Source organism: Oreochromis aureus, linkage group 3 (genome assembly GCF_013358895.1).
Source record: "Oreochromis aureus strain Israel breed Guangdong linkage group 3, ZZ_aureus, whole genome shotgun sequence".
In the NCBI taxonomy this organism is placed as follows: Eukaryota; Metazoa; Chordata; class Actinopteri; order Cichliformes; family Cichlidae; genus Oreochromis; species Oreochromis aureus.
In genome coordinates this window covers 98965139-98986950 of record NC_052944.1, presented here as the reverse complement: position 1 = coordinate 98986950, position 21812 = coordinate 98965139, and the positions used below count along the sequence as shown (strand labels likewise).

The window sequence follows — 21812 nt, the reverse complement described above, 5'->3', positions numbered from 1 at the left end:
AATTCTTATCACTTTCTTCAGCTAAATGAGGAGAAAACTGACGTTCTTGTTTGTGCTCCCAAAAAATTGGTACCTTTGGTTATGGAAAACTTGGGCCCTCTCACTAAATTTGCCAAACCTTCTATCAGGAATCTTGGTGTAACTTTTGACTCATCTCTGACTTTGGACACTCATGCTAATTTATTGGTTCGCTCCTGTTTTCATCATTTAAAAAATATTGCTAAGCTGAGTCCCATTGTTTCACGCTCAGAACTAGAAATGTTAAAAATTTTAACATGACATCCATGCATTTGTCTCATCTCGTTTGGATTATTGCAATTCTTTGTTCACTTGTTTAAGTAAAGCCTCCGTGGATAATTTGCAACTTGTTCAGAACGCTGCCGCACAGCTTCTGACCAAATCTTCTAAATACTCCCACGTTACACCCCTGTTGATCCAGTTGCACTGGCTCCCCATAAAATTCAGAATCCACTTCATAATTTTGACTTTGACATTCAGAGCTCTGCATGGACAAGCACCAACCTATATCAGAGATCTTTTACATCAGTACATCCCCAGCAGGTCCCTGAGGTCATGTGATCAGGGCTTGCTGGTCGTCCAACATACAAGGCTGAAAACAAAAGGCGATAAAGCGTTTGTAACTGTGGCCCCCAGACTCTGGAACTCCCTTCCTTTAAGCCTGAGATCTATGGACTCAGTGGTTTCATTTAAAAAACAGCTAAAAACTCATCTTTTTAAACTTGCTTTTGGTTGATTTCTGTTTTTATGTTTTAGTTTTTCTGTGAAGCACTTTGTGATTTTTGTCTTGAAAGGTGCTATACAAATAAAATTTTACTTACTTTACTTACAAACATCACATTGGGAAGACATGTCAGAGAGGTAGGCTGATAGGAAAAAATCAACGAAAATACATAACATGAGGTGAGAGGAGGAGGAAAAAAAACTCCACTCAGACTGAGCTCCTAATGGGAGAACAGTTTGAGAACAGAAAAAAAAACACCCCAGCACAAAGAGCACAGACTGTCAATACACCATAGAAACACAAGACAAGCAACAGGGGTGGGTAAGGATAAGCGAGAGCCGGTGTAGACAGCGCATCCGGTCCTGCAGCTTGTCTGTGCTGGTCCAGTCGACCTGCCAACTGCCCCGGGAGGGGACAAGCATCAAAGGCGTTTGGAAAGGGAGGGGGGATGAGTGTGTATCAGTGTGTGTGTATGCGTGTGTGTGTCCTGAGTTTAGCTGAGAGAGTGTCCTTCGCCCTGCCAGGCTAAGTAAACAGTCTTCCAGCCAACCCAGGTGGCCTTGCATAGGCGAGGAACAGTCTAAACACCGTCTGTTCTCAGGGTGAAAATTTGTTTTTGTTCAGCTCCAGCCTTGACACCACAGCTGGCGCCGACATGGTAGCCGCATGAAATGATGGTGGTATCCCTTTAGTTCGAACAACTGCATGTTAATTTCACAGCCGCTATAGCAGTCCGATACTGGTTTCTCAATCTCCTGTAAGAGAGCTGTGAGGTTCTCCGAGATGTTATACAATTTTCGCTCAGAGGTCTTAGTCTGAGTGCTCACGGCAGCCTCTAGCTTCTCCAAGATGTCATCCGTGCTGCGTTCAATGAGCCCATTTTGAGAAGTCACAATTGTCCCATCGTTTCAATCACAGCGGGCAGCCTTGTGGGGTTGTGAACAGCCGATTCCACTTTCTTTAACGCTTTAAGAGCTACCACAGAACCAAGTCTGCCAGAGCTTATCTTTATATTTTTACATGCTGTAGTGCCATTTTTGGGAGCATTTCCAAGTTGCTATACATCAATACAACCGTTATAGCTCAAATTTTAGTAATATGTATTAAGTCCATAGAAACTACATAAATTGCAAAAAAGTACAATAAACTACAAAAAATGTAAAATCGTTTTTGTTTTGTTTTTTACATATATTTCTAGTTAGAGAAATTTAAGAGGTTTATTCCTCAAAACTGCAAATACAAAAAAGTTGCACAAAATAGTTTCCAACCACAGGAAATTTATTTTGAGGGTACACCAATTGTTATATACTGCAAGAAAAATGAAAATAAATATTATAATGCAAATTTGCAAAAAGAGAAGCATCACTTCCTTTTTTAGCCAGGTAATGGCGGACATACGATAGTTCACACTGACGTCTATTCCAACCTAGGAAGTGTTGCAAACAGCTGATCACATCGGCAAAGTGTGTTTCTGGAATATTATGTTTTTGTTGCTGCAAGTGTTTTTATGCAATTTTTGCAAAGCTATATGTGGAAGGAAACTGTGACCTAGGACAAGCTAATGGCATAAAATGTAAGTACAACTCCTCCGGTTTCATATGCAAAAAAAGTTATTGCGCTACCTTACATTGTTCCAGTTCTACAGAGATTTAAAAATATGCAAAACGGAGCATGCCCGCTCCTACCAGTTTTAAAGGGTTAATCTTCGATAAGCCAGGGCCAAGCCAGCTCCGATCAGCAAGAACCATGATTTTATGGTTCCGAAAAGGTAGCTGTCTTTAATGTTCTCAATCCACAATCCCGCCAGGCACACGACCCTCCAGTTATGCCACCCGTCCATTGTGTATCTGGCAGGGAACGTCCCCCCAGGACACTCAGGCTCACCCGAGCCCAGGCTTCTCGTTGAAAAGAGGGTGCCAATTGCATTCAGATACCAGTTGATCAAATGCATAATTCCTCTTTTAGGTTTTAGAGAACAGACAGTAAAAGTGTTCCAGGGCAAGATTAAGAAAGTAGATGAAACTATACAAGGACACGAGAAGCAAAGCAGGGAAGATAAGGGAAGGGGAGAAGAGAAAAAATGCGACCGCCTTCGTCAAGAGCCAAAGAGCTCAGTAAGTTGCGAGAATCACAAACACGACTGTCACAGGGTTTAGAGGGCAGGGTCAGGTCTGCTGCTGCTGTCAGTTGCTGCCCCGGGACAACTGCTGGTGAGGGATTTTCAAAAGAGCCACTTGATCAGGGACCTATCAGCCACTGCCAGTTCTCCAATCAGGAAGGACCTGTAGAGTCTTCAAGACACAGCACAACAAAAATACACAGCTAGCCCAGGGCAGTAACACCCCCCTTCCAAAGACCAAACATCTCCCCTATAGGTGTTTGGAACTTAGGAGCAATGTTCCCTCTAATCTGCGCGCGTGCACATTTGCGCACTGCTGGCACAGTCTCTGCACACAGAAAATCTGCGATGTGCACAAAAAATAAAATAAAATCTAACCTGAACTGAAATTAAAATAAATACATTAACAATTTTGTTTTGCAGTGTTTTAGCTAGCAAAGCGGTGTGGCTGATGTGGAGTGAAGCCACGTTAATGACAACGTGTACAACCATTGGAGATGTGAGCAGGACAGACGGAACGATTGACGGAAAAAGTGTGGACTTTATACCAGTTTTTAAATTGTGAGAGAAGTGAGGAGAATAACACACAGGAAATAGTCTTGGGCAGACTCAAACCAGGCCCTGGAGTCATGACTCTAACTTTCAGTACATGGGTCACCTGCTCAGCCAGGTAAGCTACAGCAGTGTGTGAGTTAATTTGAAGACAATTCAATTCAATTCAATTTTATTTATATAGCGCCAAATCACAAGAAAAGTCGCCTCAAGGCGCTTTATATTGTACAGTAGATCGCACAATAATAAATACAGAGAAAAACCCAACAATCATATGACCCCCTATGAGCAAGCACTTTGGCGACAGTGGGAAGGAAAAACTCCCTTTTAACAGGAAGAAACCTCCGGCAGAACCAGGCTCAGGGAGGGGCGGGGCTATCTGCTGCGACCGGTTGGGGTGAAAGAAGGAAAACAGAATGAAAGACATGCTGTGGAAGAGAGACAGAGATTAATAACAGATATGATTCGATGCAGAGAGGTCTATTAACACATAGTGAGTGAGAAAGGTGACTGGAAAGGAAAAACTCAATGCATCATGCGAATCCCCAGCAGCCTATGTCTAATGCAGCATAACTAAGGGAGGATTCAGGGTCACCTGGTCCAGCCCTAACTATATGCTTTAGCAAAAAGGAAAGTTTTAAGCCTAATCTTGAAAGTAGAGATAGTGTCTGTCTCCCGAATCCAAACTGGAAGCTGGTTCCACAGAAGAGGGGCCTGAAAACTGAAGGCTGTCCCTCCCATTCTACTTTTAAATACTCTAGGGACAGCAAGTAGGCCTGCAGTGCGAGAGCGAAGTGCTCTAATAGGGTGATATGGTACTACAAGGTCATTAAGATAAGATGGGGCCTGATTATTTAAGACCTTGTATGTGAGGAGCAGGATTTTGAATTCAATTCTGGATTTAACAGGAAGCCAATGAAGGGAAGCCAAAACAGGAGAAATATGCTCTCTCTTTCTAGTCCCTGTCAGTACTCTTGCTGCAGCATTTTGGATTAGCTGAAGACTTTTCAGCGGGTTTTTAGGACATCCTGATAATAAAGAATTACAGTAGTCCAGCCTGGAAGTAATGAAGGCATGAACTAGTTTTTCAGCGTCACTCTGAGACAGGATATTTCTAATTTTAGAGATGTTGCACAAATGGAAGAAAGCAGTCTTACATATTTGTTTAATATGTGGGTTGAAGGACATATCCTGGTCAAAGATGACTCCAAGGTTCCTCACAGCATTACTGGAGGCCAAGGTAATGCCATCCAGAGTAAGAATCTGCTTAGATACCATATTTCTAAGATTTTCAGGGCCAAGTACAATAACCTCAGTTTTATCTGAATTAAGAAGCAGAAAGTTAGCAGCCATCCAGGTCTTTATGTCTTTAAGACATTCCTGCAGTTTAACTAATTGGTCTGTGATACCTGGCTTCATGGACAGATAGAGCTGTGTGTCATCTGCATAGCAGTGAAAATTTATGCTATGTCTTCTAATGATGCTGCCTAGGGGAAGCATGTATAATGTAAATAGAATTGGTCCTAGCACTGAACCCTGTGGAACACCATAATTGTCCTTAGTGTGTGAAGAGGACTCTCCATTTACATGAACAAATTGGAGTCTATTAGATAGATATGATACAAACCACTGCAGCGCAGTACCTGTAATACCTACAGCATGTTCTAATCGCTCTAATAGGATATTATGATCAACAGTATCAAACGCAGCACTAAGGTCTAGCAGGACAAGCACAGAGATGAGTCCACTGTCAAAGGCCATAAGAAGATCATTTGTAACCTTCACTAAAGCTGTTTCTGTGCTGTGATGAGCTCTGAAACCTGACTGAAACTCTTCAGATAAGCCATTCCTCTGCAGATGATCTGTTAGCTGTTTGACAACTACTCTTTCAAGGATTTTTGATATGAAAGGAAGGTTGTGTATGCCAACCTCCGAAGTCTGTGATCCCACAATTACGGTTTTCCTTGTTCATTTGTATCTTGCTTTTATAAGGCATACAGTCTGATACTCTGTGGAGTTAGACAGTGAACTGCTCACGCTACGTTCAAGCACAAACTATTGGAATTGGATCTAACTTTGTGAAGCAGATTTCATCTCAGCTTCTGTTTTGAGCATTTCCAATTTCCTCATGAACTGTATTAAACTCTGTAAATGACCAAATACTACTTCTACATTTGAAAATATGGATTAATTTTCCCATTCACTTGCTGCTGTTTTGAACATTTCTCATTTCCTCATGAACTGTATTAAACTCTGTAAATGAACCGAAAACTACTTCTACATTTAAAACTATGGATTCCTTTTGTCACTTCTGTACATTAGTGTAGAAATGAACATTAGACTGTTAGACTGGGCTCCATGGAAACACTTGGACTGGTCTCAGCTGCCTTCTTTCTGTAGTCATTCCAACAGAGTCCTTTCTCTTCTCCAGCTTCTGTTTGAAACCCTCTCATACAGCCTGAATCCTGCTTTGCTGTCATGTTTGGGCCTGTGTTAGGCTGCTCTGTGTTCCTCTGCTTTAACACACATCTCAACACAGCAGCTGTGTGGGTTGTCTCTGTAGCAGCCATATCAGCTTCTGATTCCATGAACATCATCACAGCTCCTAACTTCACCTTTATCAGCTTTGACATTCATGTCTTTATTTTCTCTCTCTGTTTCCACAGAACCTCAAAGTCTCTGCAGCCTGTTTTTATCTGCTTTCATCAGATCTTCAACAGCCTCGTTCACATCTCTCCTAAACTCTACAGCCTCATCAGTAATGACTTCATCTTCACTGACTAATGGAGCATCTCCCTGTCACTGCTCCACTTCTGTCAGCCTGTTGTTCAGTTGTCTGGAAAGACAACATTTCTGAAAGCACTCAAACTTCTTCACATTTGACTTCAGACACATCCTAAACATTTAGGAACTTAAGAAAGTTTCAAACATCAATCAAAGATCTGAAACATAGAAAAACAACAACAGCTGCAGTCAGTGAACTCACCTCACAGTCTCCAGTCGACAGTTTGGACTCTCCAGTCCAGCACACAGAAGCTTCACTCCTGATTCCTGCAGGTTGTTCTCACTCATGTCCAGCTCTGTCAGATGGGAGGGGTTGGTCTTCAAAGCTGAGGCCACAACTTCACAGTGAGTCTCTGAGAGTCGACACTGAGTCAGTCTGTGATTATAGAAAATATAAAATGTGTTATTATAACACCAGAAAATCTGCACTATAAACATAGACTGAATGTATATGAAGACAAAACAGAGTGAGGTCATAATCTGATGAATCTGCTCTGCACATCTGTGCTTCAGCTCCTCTTACTGTGTTTGACATGACACAATGATTCAGTCTCTCTCAGATGTGCAGACTTTTAATTTGACTTTAATCTGCAGATGAAGGAGGAAGATGGTGTCACATTTTGGCTTCCATAATGTCCACAGTCTGCCAGTGAGATCTGATCCAGAGTCAGAGTAAAGACACACATTTGGACTGTTTACTATTTTGAATCTGACTCCAGAACATTTTGAACAAGTTAAGCTCAGTGAAGAGTTCCAGGTGGGAAAGATGATCCCTGTTTGCTACCTGCTGCTGTCAGGTACGATTGTTCACATCCACACGCAGGAAAAATCTGCTGACTGTTACTAAACGGAGCAGAAATCACATCACTGGACAATAATGATGAATGAACTCAGAGCTGCTGATATCATATCTGATTTCAGGAGAACTAAACAAAGAAATGATTTGCTCATTTTAGCTTTCTGAGCCATTAGTCAGCTGTTATACCACTAGTTGGCAGAAAAAGTGTTAGTTGAAATTGTTAAATGTTGTACATTGTTGTACTTACATTTGTAAACCATGCCTTAAACTGGATGGTTAGATATTCTTCTGTTCCTCCCCTACGCATCTATGATGCTGGGGGAGGTAATTAGCTGTAGCTTTTTAACTGCAGGCACTTTCCATGTGAGATTCTGGTTTCCTTATGTTCCTTATCTGAGGGATGTCCACTCCCGGTATTTAGGGGCTCGCCTATGCTTGCATATGGTGAACCATTAACGTTAAGCCGTATCTGGGTGTGGGGAGATGACCATGGGATAACTAGGAAATGTGGTTAAACACTTGTAAACATATATTGTCTGAAATTTGAGTTTTGGGGTTTTTTTTTTTCATTTCGGCATACTATGTTAGCACTATTGATCTAAATTCAGACAAAAAAATTCAAAATCTGAGTAGAAAAAAGTTATATTATTTACTGTAAAACCCACAAACATATTTAACGAATCATTTTAATAACTTGAAATGCAAATAGAAATTGTACATTTCAAAAAATTATGCAGAAATTTTGCAAAGAACAAATTATATGGTACTATTTACCTAAAAATGCAGCCAAGGCCTCAGGCGTTTTTTATTTAACCGTTTAAATCTATTTACAGAACAATCAGGTCCATCAAATAAGAAGGCACACAAATTATTTGTGCCAGTCCAAAAAAATAGTTTGTGTTCAGTATAAGACAGAGGAGAACACCACAGGCCTAAACCCTGCAGGTCTGACAGCAGGAGGTGTATCAGTCCAGTTTTCCATGTGGGAACAGTGTTTACACTGAACTCTGCCTTTGATGGGGTTTTTTTTTTTTTTTGGAGGAGATGTGACATTCAGAAGTATAACTGACACACAAAAAAAAGAAATGACTACACAACACACTAACTATAGCCTCCAAACACACTGAATGTCACTAATGTCTCATATATGAAATCAATCAATCAATCAATCAATCAATCAATCTCTCTCACTCTCTCTCTCTCTCTCTCTCTCTCTGCCATCAGAATTGCTGTCTGAAGGCCAAGAAAGATGCCTAGCGGATTTACTTTACCAAGAGGATCATCATGGCCTTGTCAGATTGGTCCATTTGATTGACCTTTATTATAATTATGTATTTATTTTATTTCGGTTGTTACAAACGGGACAGACATGACTGGGGGATAGAACAGGGAGAAAGAATGAATGAATGAGAGGGAGAGAAAGAAAAAGTAGAGGAGAGAAGAGATGGTGAGAAACAGGGGGAAGAAAAAAGAAAAGAAAAAAAAGAAAAACAAACAAAACACTTAGATCACCTTAATGGAGAAGAAAAAAACAGAAGAGAAAACAAACAAAAAAGAGCAACATAATAAATACAACATTATCACGATAAAATAGATAACAGTAGATACTAAATATTACATTTTATTGTGCAGCACGCAAGATTGACAGCGCACAAAGTGCTTTGAGGTAGCAGCCAAGAAAGGTGGAGTTTGTGTCTGTGAACACCCGTGTGTACACCTGTGCGCACACCTGTGTGGATCAGCACGCTTGTATTCAAAAGGTTTCTCCATGTAACGATCTGCTAGGGAGTGTGGGGAGCCATAGCCCCGTCCCCCAGGGCATGAAGCAGGTATGGAGGAGATCCAGGCCCCAGACATCCGGAGGCCCCAGAGTACGAGGACCCAAAGAGGTCCACCAAAGGGGCAACCATGCCACCCTTCTGGAAAGAGCTGAGGAGAGCCCCAAACGAGAGGTCACCCAGCAGCCACGGAGCAGAGGGCAGAGGGCAGAGGGGATTGCAGTCGCGTCCCCGCAGGCTCTGCCGGCAGCCAGCTGTGCCAGAGAGGACCGAGCCCCAGGTCCAGAGGCCTGAGAGCACCCCATCCCGTGGAAACGGGCCCAGCCGGGCCACAAGCGCCAGGCTCCGCCAATCGGCCACCAGGAGTGAGTTGGTACATACATGAGCGCCCAGCTCCAGAAACCAAGAACCACCAACACATCAACATCTGAGGGCATCGGCCACCGGCAGGGAGTGAGGTGAGAGGAGATAGGCCTCCGTACCTCTGAGAACCTGAGATGTTCCCAGAGAGGTGGAGTCTAAGACCCAACCTGATATACAGAGACAGATGAACAGGCACACGCAGACACAAACATGCATTCCCACCCCGATATACACAAACAAATACTCGACACTCACCCGACATGGAGACAGACACAAATAGACACTGTACACACATTCACACTCCCCAAACATACTCCATATATAAAACACAGGAGGGCATGGTGCTTCCTGCCAGAGAGCAGCACAGCTCCTTACGAGAACCCTCAGTGCATTTAAAATTGAGGGTAGGGCACCAGCGCCAGAGGTGGGTTTGAATACACAGACCATCCTCTGGACACTGTATAATGTGACCACCCCAAGGCCCTATATGTATGTGTTTTGAGAGTATGGGTAATGTGGATGTCTAGGTGGCAGAATAAAATTGAGGCACAGGTGGCCAGAAGGGGACAAAGGGGGAGTGCCTCCCCTGCACCCTGGTGACACACCTGCACCCCGAGCCCTCAGTGTGTGGGTGGGTGTGGTGGGACGGGAAGAGGGAGGCAGCTGAGGATGGGGAGGAAAGAAAGCGAGGGTCAAGAGGCCCCTACCTGGGGCCAGCTCCCTCGCTGACCACAGTAGGCACCACCACCAGGGCAAGGGGGCCCAGGCCCATCTGGACCGGGGCCCACAGCAGCAGCACCGCCCAGCCCCACAGAGTCCGGGGCAGCCCACCTAACCCCACCGCAGAGAAAACTACACCCACCCCATCATCCAATCATCTCCCAGACTATACAAGACAATAGTCACCCAGGATGGGTTCATTCTCCACCTCTCCTATATCTCTTCCCCACCTGCAGAGTGAGCTCCTGTAGAGAGGAGATCTCCTGCAAAGATGTAACAACCTCCCCACCAGTTAGAGAACCCTCCAGTTGGGCCGATGCACCAGAGGTCCCCCACACCGTGGCTGAGCCCCCATGCACCCACCCGCCCACAACCCTGGTGACACAACAACCAGGACCCAAGCCCCCAAGGCTAGAGCCCCAGCCCGGGGTCGGAGCACCCCCAGACCCCCAAGCCTCCACGCCCATCCTGGACCCACTCAGGGGCAGCCAGGCTACCAGGCCAGTAACCCACGTCCGCCAGCATCTCCACTGTACGCAGCCACAAGGAAAACACCCTCTAAGAGCCACCAGAGCACCTAACCAGGTCATGGCCACAACCCCCGGGTTAGGCCCTCCAGGGAAAACATCCCTAGGGAATCCCCAAACGCCCCAAGGCTGTCCCTAGCCCCATATCAACCACAATAGCGAAGGCAGGACCAAACCATGACCCCCCACACCCACTAGGTGATGGAGCCGATCAAAGGAGCCCAGAGGGATTGATCAAATGTGATGGCAGAGGCTGTATCAAGATTAATGTGATCTATTAGATGGTTTGAGATTGATTAGAATTAAGATTTTTTTTATTTTTCCAGTTAATGAGGACCGTTTTCTTGGTAATGCATTAGGCCGTGAAAACAATGTGGGCTGTGTTAATTTCTGTAGTGATCTCATCCAATTTGCCCAGCAAGCCCACAAAAAGGGAGGCTGGAATGTTTCAGACACTTTGATAAGTCTTCACCTATCTCATGCCAGAACTTCTGAACTGGTAGACAGAAGCAAAGAGCGCGGATATAATTGTCCGGTGTATTTGCTTGACAGTGTGAACAGTTGTTGGTAGACGTATAGCCCATCTTGTCATGTTTCGCTGTGTGGCAGGCAGGGATTGGACCCAAACGCAAACTCACGGGGACAGAACTTGAACTCAAAAGCGCAGCTTTATTGCTGGAGAACAGAACACAAGCAATGCAAAACTAAACTGGGAAAAACTAATCATAATGCATACCAGGAGACACGGGGAGAATCACACACAGCATGAGGGATGCCGCGACACTGACTCAGAGAAACACAGGGTTTAAATACACTGGGAAGTAACGAGGAGAATGAGACACAGAAGGAGAGCACAGCTGGGAGAAATCAGGACTGACGAGACAAGGAAGCAAAGCAGGACACATTCACATAAGACACGGACCTTCAAAGTAAAACAGGAAGTATGACACAGAGACACGAACTTGGCACTGTGGAGACAGCAACTAAGAAACACAGAGACATAAACCATAAGACAGAGGACTCTAAGAACCGAAAGACACAGAGGGAAACTCAACATGCAGACAGACTACACAGAACAGAGGGGACACAGAGAAACATGAAGGGCAAGGGATCGAAACTAGAAACGATACAACTCACAAGAACAATACTACAAAAATCATAAAGAATTAAACATGCTGGGTCAGGGGACCCAGGACCCTGACACATCTTGTACATCCTATGACCAGTATACTGCACTCTATGTAATATTTTGTATTGCATTAATTGCAAACTGGAATTTCTGATCCATTAAAAGGTTTTAAAGCATATCTGAGACCAAAGGTTTTGGTCTAAGCTGATCGATAAATCTCCTTCCCATTTTGCAATAGGAAGGGATATTGATTCATCTATTTTAGAAAGTGTTCTGTATATTTTAGACAATAATTTGGAGGTTTTTAGATTAAGAAATTGTACCACACTTGGTGGTGTTTGTAATTCAGCTTCACTGGGATTAAATTTCTTTTTTCCTATGGATTTAATTTGTTGATATTCCAAAAATCTTTTCTTGTTGAGCCCATATTGTGTAACTAGTCTGTCAAACGTAATCGGAAGCACTGTAGATTTTGATCAGTTAATTGAATAATCTGAGACTCTTGAGAAAGAGTTTATCAATGCAATTACCCCAGTGAGATTGGTTTGTGAGTTTTGGACAAAAAGTAACACATCCCTTCCCCTTCTCTCTAAACAACCAAGTGCCACATGTTGACATATCATGTTTTTTGATTGGCTGACATGGTAAACTTTAACACTGATAGGGAAGGGGTGGTTTTTCTTTTTCTTTTTTCACTCGCAAGCGGAGAGTTTTTGTTAGTGCTGTCCATAGAAAATGCTGTTTATACCGTTCTTCCCGCTGTAAACACTACCACCAGAGGGTTAAAGATGTCAGTGGACGTTCTAAAGAACATATTTACTTATATAAAACGTGTCATTGAACAGGATTAATATCAGTGGAAACATGGTGGAAACAGATTACATGGATGTGACACACTTCACATCTGTTCGCCACTCTTGGATTTGGGATCCATGGAGCTGCTCTGTGCTGAGTCTGTACAATAAAGGAATGGTGTGGAAGGCTGCAGCGTATGGATACAAACACGGCGAGCACTACCAGGAAGTTACCTCGGGGAAGTAAACAGCAGCCAAAAACAAAGCACCGAATTCCATCAGCAGAAAATAGGGACAACATTTCAGCAGCAACAACTAAAAACTGAAAAATCAGCTCTGTGATTAATGATGAAAGTCAGACATTGGTCATGAGGAGCAGCAGCAGGAATGAGAATGAATCCATGTGAGGCTGTGACATCAGCGTTAGCTCACATATTTGACACATGTTCAGTCCAGATGTCAGCAGTGTCTTCTCATTCAGTTTGTCCCACTCTTGGCAGTAAGAGAGCACAGCTGGTTCACCTCTGAGCCCTCACTTTGAACCACAGCTCTGTCACTCATCAGTACATCACATTTTAATCACATCAAACCAAAGTCTTCCTGCTCAGCACCTTCATCCTCACACACCACGTTTATGCCAGTAAACTCTGTGTCTGTAGTTCTGTCTGTAGCCAGAGGAGAAGCTCAGATGGTGACTGCTCTGGATATTTGTCTCTGTTTTTAACATTAGAGTTCACTTTACTACAAAGAAGCTCTTCATAAATTCTTATTTCTGTCTTCTCTCTAACAGGAGCGTCTGAATGACCAACAACAGCAGCAGCAGATTTATAATACTGCCCCCTAATTACACAACACAGGTACTACATGTCGATGTGAGTCTACAACACACAGCGTATGATTACCAATGCAGGATCATGCTAAGCGCACAGACACATTTGCTGATCAACACAAAATATCATTTTATCTGAGAAACTCAAACTAATGAGAGTCGTTCAGTACTATGAAGAACTAAACTACTAATCTACACTAATTAATGATGCCAATGATCACATCTGGACTCACCGAGCCTTTCTGCAGTTCCTCACAGCTGGAATCAGTCTCAGTCGTCCCCGCTCTGATGTGTTGTACTTCTGCAGATCCAACTCATCCAGAACCTCCTCTGACATCTGCACCATGAAGGCCAGAGCTGAGCACTGGATTTCAGAGAGTTTCTTCTCTGATCTGTTCTCTGACTTCAGGAACTCTTGGATCTCCTGAAATAATGAGAGGTGGTTCATCTCCATCAGACAGTGGAAGATGTTGATGCTTCTGTCAGGAGAGATTTTATCACTGTTCACCTCCTTCAGGTTGTTGATGACTCTCTGGATGGTTCCTGGACTGGTCTTTGTCTGACCCAGCAGACCTCCCAAGAGTCTCTGGTTGGACTCCAGAGAGAGGCCATGAAGGAAGCGAACAAACAGGTCCAGGTGGCCATTTTTACTCTGGAGGGATTTCTCCTTGACCCTCTCAAGGAAATCATCCAGATATAAGTTATTATAGTGTTTCCCCAGGAAGCTCCTCATCACATCTATCTTCCTGTTCGTGAAACAGTGGAACATGTAGACTGCTGCCAGAAACTCCTGAATGCTCAGATGAACAAAGCAGTAGACTGGTTTCTGGAAGATCACACACTCTCTTTTGAAGATCTCTGTACAAACTCCTGAGTACACCGAGGCCTCTGTCACATCCAGACCACACTGCTCCAGGTCTTCTTGGTAGAACATGATGTTTCCTTTCTCCAGATGTTCAAACGCCAGCCTCCCCAGCTTCAGAAGAACTTCCCTGTCAGCCTCCATCAGCTCCTGTGGACTCGTCTCATGTCCCTCATGGTACTTGTTCTTCTTCCTCTTTGTCTGAACCAGCAGGAAGTGTGAGTACATGTCAGTCAGGGTCTTGGGCAGCTCTCCTCTCTGCTCTGTAGTCAACATGTGCTCCAGAACTGTAGCAGTGATCCAGCAGAAGACTGGGATACTACACATGATGTGGAGGCTCCTGGATGTCTTCATGTGGGAGATGATTCTGCTGGACAGCTCTTCATCACTGAATCTCCTCCTGAAGTACTCCTCCTTCTGGGCGTCAGTGAAGCCTCGTACTTCTGTTAGCCTGTCAACACATGTAGGAGGGATCTGATTGGCTGCTGCAGGTCGAGAAGTTATCCAGACGAGAGCCGAGGGAAGCAGATTCCCCTGGATGAGGTTTGTCAGCAGCTGGCTAACTGATGACTTCTGTGTGACATCAGACAGCAGCTTCCTGTTGGTGAAATCCAATGAAAGTCTGCTTTCATCCAGGCCGTCAAAGATGAACAAAAGCTGAGAGACAGCCAGCTTCTCTGCTGTGACCTTCTGTAATGTTGGATGGACAACATTGAGCAGCTCCAGAAGACTGTACTGCTCATCTCTGATCAGGTTCAGCTCCCTGAATGAAAGCAGAACCACCACACTGACATGTTGGTTCTCCAAGCCCTCTGCCCAGTCCAGAGTGAACTTCTGCACTGAGAAGGTTTTTCCAACACCAGCAACGCCGTTGGTCAGAACCACTCTGATGGGTCTCTGTTGGTCAGGTAAGGCTTCAAAGATGTCCTGGCACCTGATTGGAGTGTCATGGAGGGCGTCCATCTTGGAAGCTGTCTCCAGCTGCCTCACCTCATGTTGGGTATGAACCTCTTCACTCTGTCCCTCTGTGATGTAGAGCTCAGTGTAGATCCTGTTGAGGAGGGTTCTACTTCCTGTTTCATCACTTCCTTCAGTCACATGTTCACATCTCCTCCTCAGACTGATCTTATGTTCATCTAAAACCTCCTGCAGACCAACATCTTCTGAAAGAAAGAGAGAAAGAAAACTCTTCAATGTCTGAACAACAAAACAAGAAGTCAAGTTTTCAGAAATGAGTCCATCAGCAGACAGATGTTCAGTCTTACTTTGTACACAGCTGCTCTGACTGGCTGTCTGCAGTCCAGCTCTGGTTCTGGATCTTTCTCCACACTGGGGACAGGAGGAGTCTGCTGATGAAGCAGACTGGTCCCAGTATGAGGAGTTGCACTGTCTGCAGAACCAGTGTCCACAGCTGGTAGAGACTGCATCCTTCAGGACGTCCTGACACAAAGCACAACAGGACAGCTGGTCCTCCTCACAAACACCACTCCTCTTCCTCTCTCTGTGAACACATTTCTTTATCAGTAAAATCATTTACTGTTAGTGAAAATCATCCAGATTTGACCAAACTGTGTGCAGCTTATCTGGGTCAGTTCATTCTGAAGCAGCTTAGACGTCTCTGTTTAGAGCTGCGCTCTCACACACAGACACTTCTGATTTTCTCTCCTTAAACAAACATGACGAAGATGAGCAGGTTTCTCTTCTAGTATAAAAGTGTGTGTCTCTCTGGCTGGCTCATGATGGCTTTTCAGGTTTAGTTTATGCTTTGCTCTCTCCTCCTGCTAGCGTTTTGCCTGCCTGGGTGGAGGTTGTAATGGGCTCTTGCTCTTGGTCCACACACTTATGATGATTACACCACCTGTTGCTGATTCACCTGGGCTTACTGGTAACCATTTAATGCTGCAGCATGGAGCAGTTTGTCGCTGGGACATTGAACCTCCTGTGTTCATGATCTCAGCTCCTTGCTAAGAAATCTCTCTCTAAACTCACCAGTTGGGTTAACTTTGTGTACACGTTGTGTATATATTTCCTTGTGTATATATAGACGTGGTTATGGACCCTTCCCTGTGATTCCTGTGTGTTAGCAGTGTGAGTGGAGAGCGGGACGAGAGTGGCTGAAGAGGAGTGAGTGTGTGGTCTCCCCTCTTCTCCCTGGAGCCCTGGACCCCCTCTCCAACTCACTGTAAACATATATAGCACTGTGGTTCACCCCTTAAATAAACTGTCACCTTTTTGTTTGTCAGAACTCAGTCTGTGCTCAAGTCCCTCTCTCAGCCATGACATTTTGTTGGGTTCTCTCTCTTCAGGTCCCTGTGTTTGATTGGCCCTTCTAAAACATTATATTTATTCTGCTTTGATTGTTTTGTGTTCTGAGGGTCATGGTTGCATGATCCACTTTTTCTTATGACTCAAATATCCTGATATTTCCTTTCAGAAAGTTGTAGAGCTCTTCTGGCTTGCTTAGTCTTTGCTCTGTACTGTAGTACTTGCACTGGACAAGTCTGCATGTGAATCTATAATTGATCTGCCATTGTGGCACAAATGCAGTAAACAAACACTACCAGCACCTTAGTCAAAGGAGCTTGCAAAGAAAAGCGTCTGGACTTCGTTAAGTTGCTTGAAGACGTTTCACCTCTCATCCGAGAAGCTTCTTCAGGATGAGAGGTGAAGAAGTTTCTCGGATGAGAGGTGAAACGTCTTCAAGCAACTTAAAGAAGTCCAGACGCTTTTCTTTGCAAGCTCCTTGGACTACGATGACCTGGATGACTGAGAACCTTCACAGACATACCGGCACCTTGTTTCATTTGCAGTGCCTTTCTTCTCATTCTTTTACTGAACACTGTATGAAAATCTCAAGCCTCTCACTACCAGCATCCTTCCAGCCCCACGACAAAAAGACCAACTCACATCTTCACAACACCAAGAATTTTTCCCATTTTCTTTGGAGAAACTGAGAAGCCAATAGGATTGTATCTAACAGTCCTGCTTCATCACTGCTTACTCCTACCTGTGTTGGTGCTGAGTGGCCAGTCATAGCCTGCTGCTAGCATGAATGCTAAATGTACTGCTTTATCTGTATTGAAATTGCATTCTGGGCTTTAGCTGACAGCTCTTTGTGCTAACAAACTAAATTCTCTTAGTTTAAGCCAACAGACTTTACCAAACACAAAGCTGCTGCTGCCTCCATGGGTTAGCTTGTGTGACTGGTGTTTACACCAATGAAACCTAAATCACATTAACGTGTCCTCCAAGGTGTTTGGTGAGAGCACTGAGTGAAACACAACATTTGATTTGATTTGACTGTACTTTATTCATCCCGAGGGAAATTGGGTTAAGGCTGCCAGCCGTGCCAGCGCCTTCCTTCCTTCATCCAGCTGTTACACACACATCTGGGCTCACACGACGAGCCTTTGCAGGGCTCGCAAAATTTCTAAATCCCTGGTAGCCCTTCAGGCTGGCACTCTTCAGTTTTTGGTAGCCCAGAATAAATTTAAGTAGCCCTAATAAAAAAAAAGAAAAAAAGGACCATTTTTTGATTGATGTTTTGTTTCCTTTACAATATTATACATTAAAGTATAATATTGTAAAGGAAACAAAACACCAATCTAAAAATATTTAAAACACAAATTACAACAACTGCATAAAAATTACAATCATCAGCTCAAATGTTTGGTTCTAATTGAACAGAAATTTCTATGAACTTGTAAGAACTGTGTAGAACATGAATCAGTCTGTGTCAGATCCTGAATGTGAAATTTCTACTGAAATCACGGGTAAGAGGTGAGTGGAACCAAGATCTAGGACATCTGCTTATTGAAGTTTGCAAAGACTGCTAAATTTTGCTAATGCTAGTTCACTCTTTGCAACATAGCACGCTGTTCTAAACAGATTTTTCAGAACTTCTTGTTGTGCTTGGTTTATCTTTAGTATGTTTTTTGCAATTGGTGTTTGTTCTGGGAACGATACTGCAGACTGAGCAATCATGCATTTCTTTCATTTCTCATGGGTTCTGATGGGGTCTTTCTTAAAATTACTGGTCCCAGTAACAATGGCGCTTGTCGACTCAAAAATCGAGGGAAACTCAGAGACACACCTCGCAGAACATCATGTTATTTAGCTTGTCATATTCCAGCCACATAAATTCTTTTTTCCATGAAACCAAAAAAGCTGCGCTTTCTTTTTGCCTCATAGTCTGATTTGTCATAACTTTTCCGTTTTGTGGTAGGTTTTTCTTTGGCTGTACCTTCTTCACCCTGACCTGTCTTATTTGGCTCTGCAGAACTAAATTACCTGCGTAAATTCATCTGCTTTTACACAGGTACTTGCATAACAGTCAGCGATTCTCTGCGCAATCAACCTCTATCACATGTTTATGCTTGCTGTGGGAGATTTCACTTGTCATGTTTGAATAGTAAGCTAATGATTGCTAAGACAATGTCAGAGGAATTGGTGCGCAATTAATCTGTCACTCACCAATCAGTGCTGCCGCTCTCTATACACAGTTCACGCCATAGCAAAGTGAAAGTGAAAGCAAAAAACAAGCGCAAATTCAAACACGATTTCAATGTGTCACCTATTGACAGTGGCTCATCGATACCAATGACATAATTACCCAGCTACATTTGCGAAAGAATGCAAAAGCACACATATTTTTCCTTCCTATGATAGCCCTACGGGCAGGGCTGAGATGGATTTTTGTACCCCGAATGGAAAAATTGCTAGCCCTGGGACGTCGGGCTAGCGATTTTGCAAGCCCTGCTTTGTCTAATAAAGCAGCTGCTCTCTGAACACTTTTTCTGAAGAGAAGCTGCACAAACCTTTGTTCGCTTTCTATCGCAGCGTATCATCCTCACAGAGCACAGCTGGCACGCTTGTTTCTGTTTCTGTTCAACAGGTTAAAGTCAAACCACCCACTGCTAGCAGCTGTTTCTATGATAGTTTAGGATTCAGATGTGTGAGGTCTAAATTTACATGTGTGACTAAAATAAATATTTAAAGACAGCCAATTTCGTCCAAATGTGTCTTAAACCAAATAAACTGACAGTTACAGCTGAGCCTGTGTGTCCTTTGAGACACTGCTCTCCTACAGAGATGCATTTTAGAAACCAGGAAACATCAAAATCATTTAAGCCAGACACCAAACTGACATCAGTTCATCTCACTAACAGCTCACCTCTCTGCAGCAGATGCCTGCCGGGCTTTGAAATGAACGACGCCTTGTTTAGACTGGTCGCTCTTTAAGGACACACAGCTGGGTCCAGGTCCAGTTTCCGGTTCAGATTTAGGTTTACGTTTTCTTCTTCTTCTACTTTTCTTCCTGTGAATAATGATGAAGCAGTGATGTGTAGGGATGGGTACCGATATCTCTAGTTCTGACATAAACTGTAGTAACCAGGCCAAAAAGCAGTGCACATTTTGGTGCTTTATTTCTGTGCTTTTTTTTCCTGAGATGTCGTACACTTTGGATTCTAGGCAATCATTTTACCTTTCCAAGGATAGTAGGCGGGCCCTGGTATGTACGTTCTTTTCAGTGTTGCCAACTTAGCGACTTTGTCGCTATATTTAGCGAGTTTTCAGACCCACTTAGTGACTTTTTTTCTAAAAAACGACTAGCGACAAATCTGGCGACTTTTTCTGGTGTTATTGGAGACTTATTTATGACGACTTTTTGACGTCTCTCAACAAGCAGCGGGTGCTGCCGTGGGCACCTCGCCCGTGCCAAAGTGCTCACGGGCAGAGGATAGTCCTCCCTCAGGGCAGGAGACATTCACACCTATGCATCCAAACTGCAAATGAATTGCGCATGAGCGAAGGCGCTGCTCCCGCACTGACTATAACGCAGTCAGTTCTTCTTTTACTGTTATGCTGTTTTGTGGATCACAAGGTTTAAAACTACTTATAAACACACACACTCAGAAAGTAACTCCATCAGAGTGCCTATTTCGGGTCACTTTTGCCGGTCCAAGCCCGGATAAAGGTGCAGGGTTGGAATTGTGACATTAAAAAAAACAATAATTGCTAAAAGAAATTTAATTTGTAGTTCTAAATAAATTCTAAATGCATTTAGGACGTTTCTTACTCACTTTTTACCTCTCCAACAATGTAGGTTACAATTACATTAGCATGATCAATTATGCAAATTAGGCGATGAGGTCATTTGGTGACTTCTAGCGACTTTTAGGACAGCCAATAGCGATTTTCCTTACTGAGGAGTTGGCAACACTGGTTCTTTTAGAGCAGAGCTACAGATTAAAAATGCCCAAGGCAAAGCGGTCGAAAGTCTGGCTGTACTTCATAGCAAAAGATGCAAACTCAGCAGCCTGCAACAAGTTCTTTAAGGTGATACTGTGCAAAGAAGGTAACACCTCGAATCTGATGAAACATCTGGTGACGCATAGCGTTTTTTTAAAAGCCGAGAAATGCACTGTATTTGATAGCTTGCTTCAAGACCTCACACCGAGGACATGTTCTCCGGGTTTGGTAAATCTCCATTGGTGAGTTACCGCAGATTGCCCCGTGCATGGGGCTGGACGGTGTTTATCATTTCGCTGAAAAAAAGAGACTGCTAAAAATAAAAACATAAGAGATTTTTGGACAAAGTTTGTGTTCTCCATTCTTTAACCACCAGTTCGAGCACCGTTTAAGAACAGGCACCGTTTCAAAAGTTCCGGTTTGGCACCGTATTGGATAAAACCTAAACGATACCCATCCCTAGTGATGTGAGTACTGAGCTGTGACATAGAGAAGAGTCATGACAGTTAGAGATGGTCATCTCACCTCTGAGCTTTGGTCTGGCTCTCATGTTCCCCACACAGAGTGGTTTTAGAGGGAGGGACTCCCTCCTCTCTGTCCTCACACTGATCCATGCTGCTCAATTCACATCAGCTCACACACACTTTCTACCTTCACCTGCAGAGGAAACACAAATCATTCATGTGCACATCAACTGAAATCCTCCTTTCCATCATGTGTGCTGTCCAAATATCAGCTGCTTCTTTCCTGCTTCATCTCAATGTCAGCTGAATGCAGTCAGACAGCAGTGCGAGGCAGAGGACGCTGCCATCAGCTGCTCTACTATCAGTCCACTAGATCAGAGGTTCCCAAAGTGGCGCTGAGCCATTGCGGGGGGGGAATGCTTGGACACTGCTAGCATAATGGACACCAGCATAATGAACAGGATTTTGACAGGGCTCCCACATAAACGCAAAGCAGGAGATGAAGCATCGCCAAATATGTTTCCAAACCAACTTCCTTTCAAGCCAAAAACTAGAAAATATGGTGAAGCATATCTTCCCTTTGGCTTCAAATGCACAAGTGCTGAGGTAGGTCTCTGCGACAGAATTAGTTTTCCTGCGTCGGGAGGAGGGTGCTGGGCTGTCCAAATCACGGACAAACAGTATCCCTCATTTTTGATTTTTGCAAAGAGAGGCATTTTTCGAAAAATGTATTGGAAAAAACAACTACACGTAAAATAATTACACCATGACGCCTCTGCCTTTCTAAATGGAGGGACAGTAACTGTGTGTGTAAATGTAAGCGTGTAAAAACTGAAGATAGTCAGATTAACAGTAACAGCATGTTGTCTCCCTCTGCCATTGTAGAAATTCATCTCATGTAAACAATAATATAGCGAACACCATGACTTGAAAAACCGGCACATACCTTTCAAGTTGCGTGACAAACTCCGTATTCCTCATCCACACGTAAACGCAAAAACTGAGTTTTAAAAAATCTCAGTTTTTGGTGATTCGAAATGCTGTTTACGTGTGAACGAAAAGTCCAAACGCATAGAAACAGCTATGTTTTCAAAAACA

The 21812-nt window shown here is 43.7% G+C and overlaps 1 protein-coding gene across 1 annotated transcript in view; it reads right to left on the bottom strand.

Annotated features, from left to right (window-relative positions):
- LOC116320868 (NACHT, LRR and PYD domains-containing protein 12-like) overlaps positions 1-20834 on the bottom strand; it is a gene marked incomplete at its 5' end in the record, with an annotated part of 102590 nt that extends 81756 nt beyond the window's left edge. The window contains 5 exons of the mRNA XM_039603208.1: positions 6400-6573; positions 13370-15161; positions 15264-15499; positions 19172-19315; positions 20776-20834. Of these exons, the coding sequence (XP_039459142.1) occupies positions 6400-6573; positions 13370-15161; positions 15264-15499; positions 19172-19315; positions 20776-20834 (2405 nt within the window). The remainder of the gene's footprint in view (positions 1-6399; positions 6574-13369; positions 15162-15263; positions 15500-19171; positions 19316-20775) is intronic.
- Positions 20835-21812: the final 978 nt, after the last annotated feature.